At 38.9% G+C, this 15892-nt stretch overlaps 1 protein-coding gene across 1 annotated transcript; it reads left to right on the top strand.

The window, feature by feature from the left end:
• Positions 1-10863: 10863 nt before the first annotated feature.
• LOC124606839 (homologous-pairing protein 2 homolog) lies at positions 10864-12076 on the top strand. Its single transcript, XM_047138915.1, has one exon. It carries the CDS (start codon positions 11086-11088, stop codon positions 11710-11712), a length of 627 nt encoding a protein of 208 aa, XP_046994871.1. The 5' UTR covers positions 10864-11085; the 3' UTR covers positions 11713-12076.
• Positions 12077-15892: the final 3816 nt, after the last annotated feature.

The following is a 15892-nucleotide window of genomic DNA, read 5'->3' as shown; positions in this document are numbered from 1 at the left end:
GCGGGACAGCATTGCGACAATGAGAAGGCCGACTAAAGGTCTCAATGCACGACGGATACAGTGCACCATGTAAGGCGCCCTTCACCAATTGGCTCGCTCTTCGGAAGAATTTAGAAAGATGGAGGTCAAACTCGAGAGGGGACCATCACATAAGACCGAAACTTTTGAGACTCCTTTTAGTCGCCTCTTACAACAGGCAGGAACACCGTGGGCCTATTCTTACCCCCGAACCCGTAAGGGGGGAAGGGGGGGTGTTCATTGACTGGAGGAGGGGAAGGCGACACCTCAGGGGGTACTGGAGGGGCCTTGCAGCAGAAGTTATAGGCACGGGATGGAGCCAGTCATACTTTCGGCAAGCCTCGGTGTAGGTAAGTCTTGTTCTCTTGAATCTGTCGTTCCTTCGCATACACCAGGCATGCTGGCGAGTGTGGAGGATGCTGCGCATTACCATTTACGCACAATGGCAGGGGAGCACAGGAATTCCCCCATGGAGCAGGTGCCCACAGTCACTGCAGAGGAGATCATTGATGCAGCAGGAAGACGTGTCCAAACCGTAAGCATTTAAAGCATCTCATCGGTGGTGGTATGTAAGGTTTTACATCACACCGATACACCATCACCTTGACCTTCTCTGGGAGTGTATCCCCCTCGAAGGCCAAGATAAAGGCGCCTATATTGGTGCAATTGTTTTTAGGGCCTCGGTGTACACGGCAGATAAATCGAACTCCTCGCCGCTAGAGGTTTGCACGGAGCTCCTCATCAGTTTGGAGATGATCCCGGAGGAAAATGATGCCCTGTACCGAGTTCAAAGATTGGTGGAGTGCGATGGATACTAGGATGTCACTAAGATGTTCACAAGCATGCAGGGCTTCAGATTGGGCAGCAGAAGAAGTCTTTATGAGCAAAGAACTGGGCAGCAGTTTACTCTTTTATTTCACTTTGCCACATTTATCTTCAATCGTCTCCACGAAAAACAAAGGCTTGGTTGTTGCAAACCATTCACCATCTGTCCTGGTACAAACCAAGTACCGATGGGAAGGTTTCAACTGGAGCCAGCGAACTTGACCCTCTTCCCAGTGGGTGGCCAGGGAGGGGAAGGCCAAAGGATTAGAAGGAGAGTCATGTCTTCTATCAATCTTAGAGACGGCCACAGGATGGCCAGGATGTTGAAGCTTTTGTCACTTTGCGTGCAAGGTGTTCGCCCTAGTACCACCCACTTCAACCAGGGGCTCAACCCATGAGTGCTACCCAGCCACAGCAAGGGCCGTCTGGCACGGCGGGCATTGCCGGGAGTTCTGATGCCCCAAAGTGATGAGCATCGACTCCATGGTATACATGAAGTGTTAACAGCTCAAGTACTAACAGTGTGATCCCTGTGTTGTCAGGGGGCTCAGCCAAGTGGGTACTTAACAGTTCCACCACACAGACTGGCTACCGTGCTGGTGATCTAGCAGGAAGGGGGCCAGGGTGCAAGGGGAAAAGGGAGGGGAGGGGGAGAGGAGCCTGCACCATGGAACCTAGGTTGGGCGTTCATCCCCAAATGGCTCACTCTGAACGGAAAAATTAGGAAATGGAGGTCAAACCCCAAGGGGACCAAAAATGCTGAAAAGGAGATGGAAACAGTAAACTAAACAATAGCACATACCAAAACAAAGCCGGGAGGACAGCCAGGTCGATATAAAGAAGTCCACCAAGAGGGAACGGAGGGGGCAGCGAGAAAGGAGCAAGGACACGGAAGGAGAGGAACAGGGACAGTAATGCAGTCTGGAGAAAGGAAGGAGACTGCAATAGCTCGGGGCCCGTGTGTGCCAAACATGTACCCACAAAAGGGACGTGAGCCCCCTAGGGGGAATTATGGTAAAGAGGCGGGGGGAAACGCATTTCTTTTTAAATATTAAGACTTTAATGCTGCTGATCCATCAATCCTAAGTTGCTAGTAATATTATATTACTTATTTTCCATTTAGGACCATAGGTATGCAACTGATAAAGTCAATATTTGTTTTGCCAGACATTTTACCTCAATTTATTAAAGTGTTGTCAGCGGCCTGAAACACCTGCATATGCATTGGTATCAGCACTTTCAACTTGCATATTCTGCTACTGTACTTGTAAGTTACAAACACTTCTGATCTATTCGTAGTTTGTTCAATATACATGTTATTTTTTGTTTTTACTCCTTCCTTCTCCAGTCACAGTTATAGAAGTAAAAAACGTTATAATCATCTTTTGCAACTGTAATAAAAGTCTTATTTGAACCATCCAGGTTTCATTTCATATCAAAGCTGCTGTAGCTGAACACCATAAGGAATACAGCCTGTCTATTAATTTTCAAGAACCTCACACGTGTGCTCAGCAGCCACATATGCAGCAGTGGAAAATACAATGGGAGGGCTACACAAATAAATGCACTAACACCATGAACAGGGAGGATGGCTACAAGTAACGTACGGCCTGGTTGGCAACAATCTCACTCCAGCTAGTCATGTGTTAGCCACACAGCAGCTATACATGGCCTGGATAAAACAACATAAACAGTGGCCATAAGAGCACTGCTGTGTGGCATCATCTCACTACAGGTAAACATTACACCTGTATACTAACTACTAATTCTCTATTAAATACCGATCACGTGCCGTAGCATCATATACAACAGCCTCTGTACAGCCATCCTTCCACAGCTGCCATTTTGCTACTGCTTAAAAGCCACATGCCAGACTATCACAAGCAATGGTCTAACGTACAGCCTCTTCTCCATAGCAATTTTTACACTGAATTGATATTAGTAGCCACCTGACAACCGAAATAGACAGTATATAGGGGGAACCCATCACCAGAATCCAGCACTTAATCTCCCTGAAGAGGACCGCTGCAAAATTTGTCGGAACATCAGCATTTTGTTTCAATTTCATAATGGCACAGGCAAATACACAAGATGATCTTATTCAAATTTACACTGGCCATGGAAGCCTATGAACCTCGACTACAGAAGTTTTCTATTTCAGAAAGAATGATGAAAGCAGCAATGAAGTTGAAGATGGAAAAAGTAATACTGACACTAAAAAGCAAGCATGGAAAAGAAGTTTCCAGAAAATTAAAGGCAAGAGGTTATGGATATTTTGAATTTAGTTGAATTTTTCATGCAACGGCAATTGGTTCTGAGAGTAGATGGGGAAAATGTTCAGAAGCAAAAAAAGATTTGTTACTAAGCAATCGAACGGAATTTTTTATGTTTACAAAACAGACCTAAAGCAAGATTTTCAGAATTTTCTGATTTATGACCAGAGTGGTGTGTGTGTGTGTGTGTGTGTGTGTGTGTGTGTGTGTGTGTGTAGCAGCATTCAGTATGCGCAATGCATTAGAATTTAATCAGAGTGGTATTGGTTCAACCACCAAGGACTAACAAGAGGTAATAATTTTATTTGTTTTTTGTTTGTAGGCCCAATTTTTGTACCTTAACTAAAATGACAGCAAAATGAAAAAAAGTGTTTCTAATGGATTTAAATGCATTCTTATCAGTGGTGTTCACAGTTTTAAAATCAGAGGTCGTAACTTTATAGGTTAGGAATCATTACATTCCTAAGGAAGTTCAAAACTCAATTTATCAGCATGGAGGCTGTAATGAGAAATTATCATGGTTAAAGTGCCTTTTCCTCAGTACATATTCCATGTTAAAATATGGGGAACACTAGCCACAACAAAATTTTTCAGTATGTTTGAACATATATTGTACCATGGCAACTGCTTTCTGATTTTCATTTGTGTTTTGTTTCTTCTGTGCAAAAAGCTGACAGGGACATAAATTACTGGATCCTAGATGAAGAATAACAGCTTGCCAAACTTTTTTTAAGATTTTTTTCACACATTTACAGTTTTCAAGAAAGTGGAATTGCGATAATGGCATTAGTACCTACACCAACTTATGGAAGGCACTCAAGCTCAAACTTTGCCAAAGTTCAAGCTGGTCCTTTTGCTATATTTTGTATAAATTCCAACAAAATTTAAGATGGTCGAGGTAGGAACAGCTTCCATAATGGGTCACTTAACAGGGAATTACCTTAAACAGTCCCGAGACACTGTTCTAGTTAAGCAAGAGTAATTGTTGGCATTCCTTAAATAAGCCACCTTTGCTTTTCTTGTGCAAATTAAGAAAGCAGATAAATTCTAAAATCTGTCAGGCCTTCCCTAAAATATATTCTGTACATTTACATGCAGATCCCAACACCTTAACTCAAGCCGCTGATAACGCCTCAAAATGCAAAAACTGGATTGGGACCCCCTTCACATGTTCCTCAGGCAGCACAGAAGAGAAAACAGCCTATTTTCTGGTTTTCAAAAGTAAACGCAAAAGGATCTTGACCTGCAGAAACAACCACAAGCGGCACCCAACACAGAACACCGGAACCATCAGAAGAAACATCCACACAACAAAAGTGCCAAGATCCAGGAGAATCTGCAGCAACAAGACCATCAATTCCAGGAAGATCTCTGAGATTAAAGAGACTGAGGCTTTAAGTGAGGATTTTTGATAACATGTAAGCAGAGCGAGACCTCTGAACAAAATGTGAATGAAAGTGTACATTACAAATACCACTGCAAAAATGTTGCCAGAAATTTGAATATATTACAAAGAAGTGCTTCAGTTTTAGTGCCGTAACCAGAAAATAATTACAGCAGTGAGACAAACATCTGGAGCTAGTGGACTGCTTAGTGCATCAGAAGAGGAAAAACATTAAAGTTAATGACAACAGTTACAATATCTCATCATAATGTTCAATTCATTAACAATAAAGCAGATAAACCAGAGGCAACACTGCAGGACTACAAACTAAGTATCCTAGCAGTCACTGAACTTTTGTTAAAAGATAACCTGATAGAGGTATTAACCAGGAAAGGAATGTAAGCAGCTATTTTAGAACAATGCATAAAAATGTCACGATGCTGCATTTTTATCTAGCTACATACTAACTAAAGCTGTTTTATATATCACTAAACATGCTATAGAAATGAAGCTTTTGAAGCTATAGTAGTAGAAGTAATAAATGAAAGGAGGAGGTGCTGTGTATTAGTTTTATATTATTCACCAAATGTTGAGATAAAACCATTCTTTCAGCAGTCAGAACTTACAAACAAATTATTTATCAACTAACTGTTGAAGATTTGACACCACCATGACATCACTCGGCTTGCTGTGTGATTACAACTTAAACAAAAACAGTTAGCATGCAGCCACTCTTAGATGAAACAGGAAATTAAATCAAAGATAGCAAAGTGAAATCCGAAAAGCTTATATCCATTTTCAAAAGTTTCTTTAAAAAGGAAAACGCAAAGACAAGGCTGATTAGCTCCTCCGTTAACTATAATCTATTGCATATCCCTTGGACAAAACGCTGTGCCCTATAGTTGGAAGAAAGCACAGGTCACACCCATTTACACGATGGGTAGTAGAGGTGACCCACAAAACTATCATCCAATATCCTTGATGTCAATTTGTTGTAGAATCTCTTAAAATATTCTGAGCTCAAAAATAATGAGGTATCTTTAACTGAATGACCTCCACCATGCCAATTAGCATGGATTCCAAATACATGATCACATGATATTGAACGCTCACTTTTCTCACATTACATCCTGAAAGCCATGGATCAAGGTAGTCAAGTAGATACAATATTTCTAATTTCTGAAAAGCATCTGCTTTATTACCAAAAATATGATCATACAGGGTATCAGACTAAATTTGTGACTGGATTTATGCTTTTTTGGTTAAAAGGATGCAGCACCTTATCTTTAATGGAGAGTCATCAACAAATGTAGAAATAACTTCAGGTGTGCCCAGGGAAGTGTGTTGGACCCTTACTGTTCATGTTGTATATTAATGATCTCGGAAAATATTAACATCAGATTTTTTGCAGATGATACAGTTATCTATAATGAAATGAAGCTGCATAAATATTCAGTCAGATCGTGATAAAATTTCACGTTAGTGCGAAGACTGGCAATTTGCTTTAAATGTTCAGAAATGTAAAATTTGTGCATGTAACAATATGGATAAACATAGTATCCTATGACTATAATATCAATGAGACAAAGTTGGAATTGGATAATTCATATAAATACCTTGTATAACACAACTTTAGGGACACGAAATGTAATGAGCACATAGGCTCAGTCTTGGGTAAAGCAGGTGGTAGGCGTCCATTCATTGGTAGAGTATTTGGGGACTGCAATCAGTCCACAAAGAACAAAGCTTACAAATCATTCATGCAACCCATCCTTGAATATTGCATAAGCATGCCGGACCTGTACCACATAGGACTAATAGGCGATGTTCGACATATGCACAACAGAGCAGCACGAATGGTCACATGTTTGTTTGAGCTGTGAGAGAGTGACAGAGAGATGCTGAAGAAACTGAACTGGCAGATTTTTGAAGATAACCGGAAATTATACAGAGAAAACATTCTTACTTACAAAGTTTCAAGGACCAGTTTTGTCCTACAGCTCCCTACATCTCTCTTGCACACTGTATGAACTGAACGGAACTAAACCCAAATAACTGATACAATGGGACACAACCTTTGCCATGCACTCTGCAGTGGTTTGCAGGATATAGTTATCAATGTAGATAAACCCACTTGAGATCACATAATAACAAGTATTCCTTTGTACTTCTGTGGCACTCAAGTGGTAAACTCCATACAGCAAACCATTTTGCAGTCACTGAAGACATTAAAATCGAGAGTGATGGAACTGAGCAGGTGATATGGAAAGGCAAAAGGCAGAATAACTTGCACAGCACTGTTGCAAATACCAAATACGACCAGTTTATTTAATTGTTGTGATATTACATGTTCTAACAAAAGGCCTGGTAAACATGTGCAAATACAGAACAGCTGGATGACTGGAGAGATAATCTGGGCAAGAAAAACTGGATGTGTGTTATGATCTCTCTCAGAAAACTAAGTCAGAGGCTTATAATATGTAGAAAATAACACGGAAAGAATACTGGAGATTCAACAGAGAAACAAATGCCTTTCTCACTGAGGCAGTTGCAAATAAAGCAGAGAACTACTCAAGATCTATGGCCCTCCACAAATGAAGAAAGAATAAAAGTGATACTTACAGTACCCAAGAAACAAGTTTCAAACATAATAAAGCAACTGCCATGTCAGGCAGTCACCATGCTTGACAGTATTACATCAAAAACCATACAGGAAAACAAAGAAAGTGTACCGAAACCCCTAATGTACATGTTACATGCAGCTATTGATGGAGGTATTTTTCTAGATTCATTTAAAAGCAAGTGAATTAACACCAGTATTCAAGAAAAAGAAGAGGGATGCATCTTCGCTTTCTACTTCCTGCCAAGAAAGTTACAATAAAGAATAGAATTTTAATTTTTATCCCAAAATTTCAAATACTCCACTGTAACATCAAACTTTTAGAGACACAAAGTCTATAATAATGGCAACAGTAGATTTAGCTGAACATATTCCGAGCTCATTTGAGAAGCAACAGAAGACTTGTGGGATCTTTATGGACTTGTCTCAGCTGTTTGACAGCACGAGTTATTCCTAGCTAATGGAGCAGCTATATCAGTATAGGATTCAAAGGAAACACTATGATAAAATAAAATTGTTCCTGTCAAACAGGAAACAGTGTCCATAAATCAAGTAAACTAGTGACGGAAATATGATGAATTGCACATCTGTGCTGTAAACATGGTTCCATCCTACAGTCAATACAATTTGTTCCTCTGTTTAGGTGACTTCCCAGACAACACAAATCAGAAACTTAAAATGTATGCTGGTCTGACAATTATCTGTGAAGCAAAATTCACCATTTTGACATGTTTGCTTCACCACTGACTTAATGTAAACCTGGGAAATTGCTGAAGGAATCTAAACACCATGTACCATGAGGCATCTCAATTATGAGCAACTTAAACTTAGCTGTTACCTGAGAGTGTTTCCATTGTTCCAAAATTTCTTTTCCATTTATGCCTAAACACACATTTTGTAGATACATTGTCATGACACTTAACACAAAAAATAAGTAACCAGCACACAATTTCTAGGAACTATTTGACTTTTATCTGGGGGGGGGGGGGGGGGCTTCACACAAAAAGTGTTATATTCCAACAGTCTACTGCAAAATGGTAATCACAATCAGAACACACACTGTGAGCTACAGTCCATACGCAGAGACCACACACAAGAATCAAAACTTCAAGGAGAGACGCCTGGAAATTACCCCACAGAATGGGGTAAGTCTTAATCTACCAGGTGATAATTTTCAGATAGCTGCTTATTGGGTTATTTAAAGGACTGCTGCAAGCACTGAATGGGATACTCAGGAACAAAAATTATTGTATATTGCTTAAAAACCATAGGCTATTGGGATATTTATTAAACAATTATGACAATAACAAAGAGATATGAACATTTAAGGCAGAAACAGTATTGCAGAACCACAACTTAAATATTTCCAAACTGTGAAGCTCTCATACTTTGAGATAACGGTACAGATATATCACACCATGAAAGGGACCAACTGACTGTCTTGAATGGCTCAAAGACAAGAAGGGTTTTGCAAAGACAAGAAGGATTTTGCAACTTCCACTTGCTCCTTGCTGAGCACCTGCGGATTTCAAAAGCCTCATTTCCGTTTCCGCCAGATACTTCTTTTGTTTTAGATGGGTCTAGGCAGAAACTGGTCTCATCAGACTGTAAATACATTTTGGATCATCTTTTATACCAAAAGGATTAATTTTGTCTTTCAATAAATCACAAAGACTGTATATTACAAATGGATCATTTATGACATCTCCTCCAGCTTGCTGCAGAGGCTCTGGTTTCTTCCAAGTTTTGGAATCTATATTCTCCTTCTCTGTAATTTGTAAAATAAGTATGAATGTTGTGCTCAATCACATACACTTAGTTAAAGTGTTTCACTACTATTCACAATCCAATTCCTCATTCTGCCACAATTTCAATGAGTTTACTTGTTCCAATAAATCTTCTGGAATAACTGGCTTCCTTCCAGATGTGCCACCTGTTTCTCCCTTGAGATGAGGAAAATGCCATTTAGTCCATACATTCTGAAACACTTCTAATGCTTTCACTGAGATCTTAACTCACTTCAACTGTCTCTCTTGGAAGATGTAACTGAGGAGGATTTATCTTTGTTGGTGGTATTTTTACAACTGACTTTTTTTTATTGAAATTAATCAAATATATATTTTAAGATCACTTACAATCTCCTGTCTACAAATTATCCCAAAGCATATGAAAACTCTAGTTTTTTGTTCTTTTTAGAAATTCCCTTCTATGTCACACTAATGTCTATAAATTTTACTTCTAGCTCAAATTGCATTTTATGTGGGCTCAAAATTTTGATATAGTTGGTGCCCTGTTTCAGTGGTAAATCACATTAGAAGTTAAAAAAATTTCCAACACTAATTTCTTTGCTACATATTCTAAGCCCGTGCTACAGGAAACATTATACGGAAATAATATGACTCAAAATACATAACTGATTGGGAGAAATTGCTCCAAAACAAAATAAAAATTATTTGACAGTTTCTTGTTGGACTGCTGAACTTGGCCATTAGTTACCTGAAATTTATCAGTCTGAAAATTACTCCTGGCTGCATGTAGACATAAGCACGTAACTATGGTTCCATTGAGACTTATGAGAATAGGAAAAAAATTAAAGTAAATTTTAGCCTACTGCAGTTTTGATAGGCAATCAGTTATCTCTTCCCATGCTTCTTTCATGCCATCAAAATCACTCGGAGGTTTTTCACACATACGTTGCAGATCTCTCTGTCGTTCCGTAGGGAAATCGTCTCTGTGAACTGATATTTTCAAAAATGGGCACATCTTATGGTTCCTCTTCTGCCAATGGATACTCCAAGTACAGGTCAGATACAGTTCACAGTTTTGCTTACCATACACTTCTATTATGTATGTCTCATTATCAACCGAAGAATTTATGCGAAGCGCTGAAGAACACTCATTGCACAACCAATTTACAACTGTTTCTCTGATCTTGCAAAGTGCAGCATAATCAGTAAGACCTGAGAGCAACTCTTGCAGATTTCTTTCTCGGTGACACGAATTAACGAAAGGCATTATTTCATCCACGAGTGAAGCATTCTGAAATGTGACTTTTAAAGACTTAACTGTAATACTCTCATCTGGATCGGTCATCAAATGACACGCTAAATGGAATAATAAATTGTATGATTTACATTCTACATCCAGTTTATATAAATCACTCGTTACTTTTGTTTTTTGGATAGCTGAGAAAGTCATGTCATTTAGATCATCGTTCAATGAAAGCATTTGCTTCAGAGCTGTCGACGTGACTGACAACTCCCTATTTGATGAGGCGTTCCGAACATAGCGACCTTCCGTTTCAGGGAGACGATTTAGATGCAACTGCGCATATGTGTTTTCACTGTGTTTTTTCTTTAACTCGGCGATTTCTTGTTGGAGCCTGTTAACTTCTTCCTGAAGCGCCTGAATTTCAGTCTCACTAACAGCTTCCATAACTTAAAAACACAGTACGTAGCCACAGCTCCAAAACTTTTAAACACTTTACACTTCAGCAAGAACGCCAGATTTTTCTGGAAGTCTTCAGTAACCCACTCCGACACACTACACTACTGACTACTGCAATGGCAAGAAAATTCAAATTATGGAAATACGATTTCCCGCCACTAGTTCCATTCAGAGAGTACAACCAAACCAACGAATAACTAACCACATACGACAGAGAATTCTCTATATCTTTGGATGGATACATACCGAGACAGCTAGGTAGGAGTTGGCAAAATTTTGCATGTTCGAGATGTCATACTATACTGAAAATAAAACGATAGCAGACAGTGTTCTACTACGTTATCTACTGCCTTTCCGATCAGAATTTAGATACCGTTAATAACATTGACGAAGGTCATTTGTTTTCTCCTTTTTACAAATGCCTACCGGTTCAGCGTTTCTACGTACGAAGAAGAAATTTGAAGGGAAAGCGCGGGATTATAGCGTATGTTGGTGTGTATAAGTAATAAGTATTAAGTATGAGTGCTAGCGAGGCTGTGTTAAAATATCTACGGGATCAAAATCGCCCGTACAGCGCAAATGATATCTTTATGAACCTTCATAAAGAATTTGGAAAAACTGCTATACAAAAAGCCCTTGATGAACTAACTGAAAAAGGAAAACTTAAGGAGAAAATATATGGGAAACAGAAAGTGTATGCTATTGAGCAAGTTGAGGAAGGAAACAGTGAAGATATGAATAAGGAACTTAGTGATTTAGATAAGGAAATTGCGAAGGTATCTGATGAACTGCAATCAGCTGAGCAGCAGCTTCGTGCGCACGAGTCACTGCTTCAAAAATTGCTTACTACGTTGACAACAGAAGATGCTATGAAGGAAAAGAGCTTGCTGGAGGAGAAAGTTTCAAAACTGACCGAGAAACTAGAACAGCTTTCGAAAAATGCCGTACCCATTTCCAAAAAGGAACGAGATAAAATTGTGAATTTACGTGAAAAAAATGTGAAAGAATGGAGGAAACGAAAATCGCTTTGTATGGATATTGTAAACTCTATACTTGAAGGTTATCCTAAAGACAAGAAATCCCTGTTAGAGGAAATAGGCATTGAAACTGATGAAGATGCAGGAGTCTCTTTGTCGTGTTTCTGATCTAAATAGCAACTCGTTTGTTCTGTTTTTTTTCTATGGTTTATGAAAGGTATCAGTTCAAACTTTATGGAATCCTGTTACAGTGAACAGATTTCATTGTATTAATATATATATATATCACCACATTCTTGTCAGTGGATTGTAGAGAAGTAACGATCAGTTGTTAGTTATTAAACGATTGCTAATGATGTGCTACAGTGTTTCTTTGCCTTGGTATATACAGACTACACGCCAACATAAGGTATCAGTTTCTTGCTGTCATATTATTATGAGAACAGTTGTAGCTTACGTTTTTTCTGCTAATGCGTGAAAAGGTTGAAAGAGATAAAGTGTGTGAATGTGTAAAAAATAATATATATATCCATTCGTGTGTTTTCTTATATTAACCTCACAAATTCTATATCTTTGTAAAATGACATTTGGGCAAATAATTATACTATTCTACTACTTACCATTTAAAATGTGCCTGCACACAAACATGTTAACAAAATTAAACTCTTTGTGTTTATGAAGCCAGAATAAGCCTAGTTGTCTGTATATTAGTTTTTGCTGCTGATTCCAGTGTTGCTATGGGGCCAGCCAGACACATCAGCTCTCAGAAAACTCACCAGATTAGATCAAAATATGAACCTTCAAAGGTATGAAGTGGGAGGGTGTGAGGGCACACAGAAATTACTGCTTAAAACTTGCATAAGAATAAGTACAGCTAACGGAAATACATGATCTGCTGCTGTAGAAGAAGCCTTGGCAGCAGCTTTATTTTAGGCTACTGGTATTTCAACAAATCACACATACACTGCCCTCCCCCCTTCTGTATGATGATAACTGATATATTTTTACACACATTGTAATACCAGCATGCACTGTTCCTTCAATGTGTTTCATGATTACTATTAACATAATTAATGCCATTTCTTACTCAAAATTACTTACAAATCTTGTAATTGTTGTAATCTTTCCAAAGACTGGTTTTGTACAGGTCTCCATGCTAGTCCATCATCTACATGCCTCTCCTTCCCTGCATGTTGCTGTTGTGGTCTTCAGTCCTGAGACTGGTTTGATGCAGCTCTCCATGCTACTCTATCCTGTGGAAGCTTCATCATCTCCCAGTACCTCTTGCAACATACATCCTGCTGAATCTGCTTGGTGTATTCATCTCTTGGTCTCCCTCTACGATTTTTACCCTCACCGCTGCCCTCCAATACTAAATTGGTGATCCCATGATGCCTACGAACATGTCCTACCAATCGATCCCTTCTTCCAGTCAAGTTGTGCTACAAAATTCTCCCCAATCCTATTCAATACCTCCTCATTAGTTATGTGATCTACCAATCTAATCTTCAGCATTCTTGTGTAGCACTACATTTCGAAAGCTTCTATTCTCTTCTTGTCTAAACTATGTATTGTCCATGTTTCACTTCCATACATGGCTATATTCCATACAGATACTTTCAGAAATGACTTCCTGACATTTAAATCTATACTCAATGTAAACGAATTTCTCTTCTTCAGAAACACTTTCCTTGCCATTGCCAGTCTACATTTTATATCCTCTTTACTTCGATCATCATCAGTTATTTTGCTCCCCAAATAGCAAAACTCCTTACTACTTTAAGTGTCTCATTTCCTAATCTAATACCCTCAGCATCACCCGACTTAATTCGACTACATTCCATTATCCTCGTTTTGCTTTTGTTGATGTTCATCTTATATCCTCCTTTCAAGACACTATCCATTCCATTCAACTGCTCTTCCAAGTCCTTTGCTGTCTCTGACAGAATTACAATGTCATCGGCGAACCTCAAAGTTTTTATTTCTTCTCCGTGGATTTTTTAATACCTACTCCGAATTTTTCTTTTGTTTTCTTCACTGCTTGCTCAACATACAGATTGAATAACATCGGGGAGAGGCTACAACCCTGTCTCACTGCCTTCCCAACCACTGCTTCCCTTTCATGCCTCTCAACTCTTATAACTGCCATTTGGTTTCCATTCAAATTGTAAATAGCCTTTCGCTCCCTGTACTTTACCCCTGCCACCTTTGAATCTGAAAGAGAGTATTCCTGTCAACATTGTCAAAAGCTTTCTCTAAGTCTACAAATGCTAGAAATGTAGGTTTGCCTTTCCTTAATCTAGCTTCTAAGATAAGTCGTAGGATCAGTATTGCCTCACGTGTTCCAATATTTCTACAGAATCCAAACTGATCTTCCCTGAGGTCAACTTCTACTAGTTTTTCCATTAGTCTGTAAAGGATTTGCGTTAGTATTTTGCAGCCGTGACTTATTAAACTGATAGTTCGGTAATTTTCACATCTGTCAACACCTGCTTTCTTTGGGATTGGAATTATTATATTCTTCTTGAAGTCTGAGGGTATTTCGCCTGTCTCATACATCTTGCTCACCAGATGGTAGAGTTTTGTCAGGACTGGCTCTCCCAAGGCTGTCAGTAGTTCTAATGGAGTGTTGTCAACTACTGGGGCCTTGTTTTGGCTTAGGTCTTTCAGTGCTCTGTCAAACTCTTCACGCAGTATCGAATCTCCCATTTCATCTTCATCTACACCCTCTTCCATTTCCATAATATTGTCCTCAAGTACATCGCCCTTGTATAGGCCCTCTATATACTCCTTCCACCTTTCTGCTTTTCCTTCTTTGCTTAGAACTGGGTTTCCATCTGAGCTCTTGATATTCATACAAGTGGTTCTCTTTTTTCCAAAGGTCTCTTTAATTTTCCTGTAGGCAGTATCTATCTTACCCCTAGTGAGATAAGTCTCTACATCCTTACATTTGTCCTTTAGCCATCCCTGTTTAGCCTTTTTGCATTTCATGTCGATCTCATTTTTGAGACGTTTGTATTCCTTTCTGTCTGCTTCATTTACTGTTTTTTTTATATTTTCTCCTTTCATCAATTAAATTCAATATTTCTTCTGTTACCGTGATTTCCCTAAATCGTTTCAGGCAAATGCCGAGATGGTTCCTTTGAAAGGGCACGGCCGATTTCCCTCCCAATCCTTCCCTAACCCGAGGTTGCACTCCGTCTCTAATGACCTCGTTGTCGACAGGACGTTGAACACTAACCACCACCACCACCATCTTCTGTTACCCAAGGATTTCTACTACACCTTGTCTTTTTACCTACTTGATCCTCTGCTGCCTTCACTACTTCATCCCTCAAAGCTACCCATTCATCTTCTACTGTATTTCTTTCCCCCATTCCTATCAATTGTTCCCTTATGCTCTCCCTGAAACTCTGTACAACCTCTGGTTTAGTCAGTTTATCCAGGTCCCATCTCCTTAAATTCCCCCCTTTTTGCAGTTTCTTCAGTTTTAATCTACAGTTCATAACCCTGCATAATTCTTACAAATCTTAAAATTCAGTTTATAAAAGATGTGATAGATGACAGATATTTTTGGCGTCTACTGAATCTGACTTGTTAGTGTTCTATTTCATACTGAGAGAAATGGAAGGTAGCAGGTTACTGAACACTTAGTACTGTTTGTATAATACCCGTCATATTTTCTTTGGGTCTATTTGTACCCTGAATATTTATTTCTTGCCTGCTACAAACATCTAATTACTAAAGTACTATCAAAAGAGTGAACATATTTATTTTTACTCACTTCCAGTGTGCTAGATGGCAGCAGACAGTAGGCTATGATATTACAAACCATTAATGTTGCACAGATTTTTTTTCCACATTGCTTGTATGAGTATGCTTTTATTACTCATACAAGCGGTGTGACTAGCGTACACACACACAATGTTGTTGTGGTAGGATTTATGTGAATGACTTGACAAAGGGCTAAAGTCTGAAACTCTTTGCCATTTAAATAAAAACAAACTTCTATACCAACTTGACGGTTTTGTAATTTTACTGATATTTATTTTTTATTTAATTTATATAATACAATAAACGCCTTAAGCACCTTGTTTGTACATGATATCATAGGATAAATGTAAACACAATTAATTTACGATTATAGTAGTCACTGTGACTACGTGGTCAACACAGTCAGAGTGCATAATAATATAAATTGACATTCTACATTGCTTCTACATTTGATAGTGTGAAGTGACATAATACATAATTAACAATATTTGGTAAATGAGGTTCACTTATTGGATAGTATGGTAGGAGTGGGGGACAGTAAAATGCTGCTTGTTGGGCATGCGGAGATAAGGTG

Source organism: Schistocerca americana, chromosome 3 (assembly GCF_021461395.2).
Source record: "Schistocerca americana isolate TAMUIC-IGC-003095 chromosome 3, iqSchAmer2.1, whole genome shotgun sequence".
NCBI classification, from domain to species: Eukaryota; Metazoa; Arthropoda; class Insecta; order Orthoptera; family Acrididae; genus Schistocerca; species Schistocerca americana.
The sequence above is the reverse complement of the archived record's forward strand: the minus strand, read 5'-3'. Positions and strand labels throughout refer to the sequence as shown.

What these genes read in the sequence shown, in the direction of transcription:
- LOC124606839 (XM_047138915.1), top strand. Translation starts at nt 11,086, where the DNA reads ATGAGTGCTAGCGAGGCTGTGTTAAAATATCTACGGGATCAAAATCGC.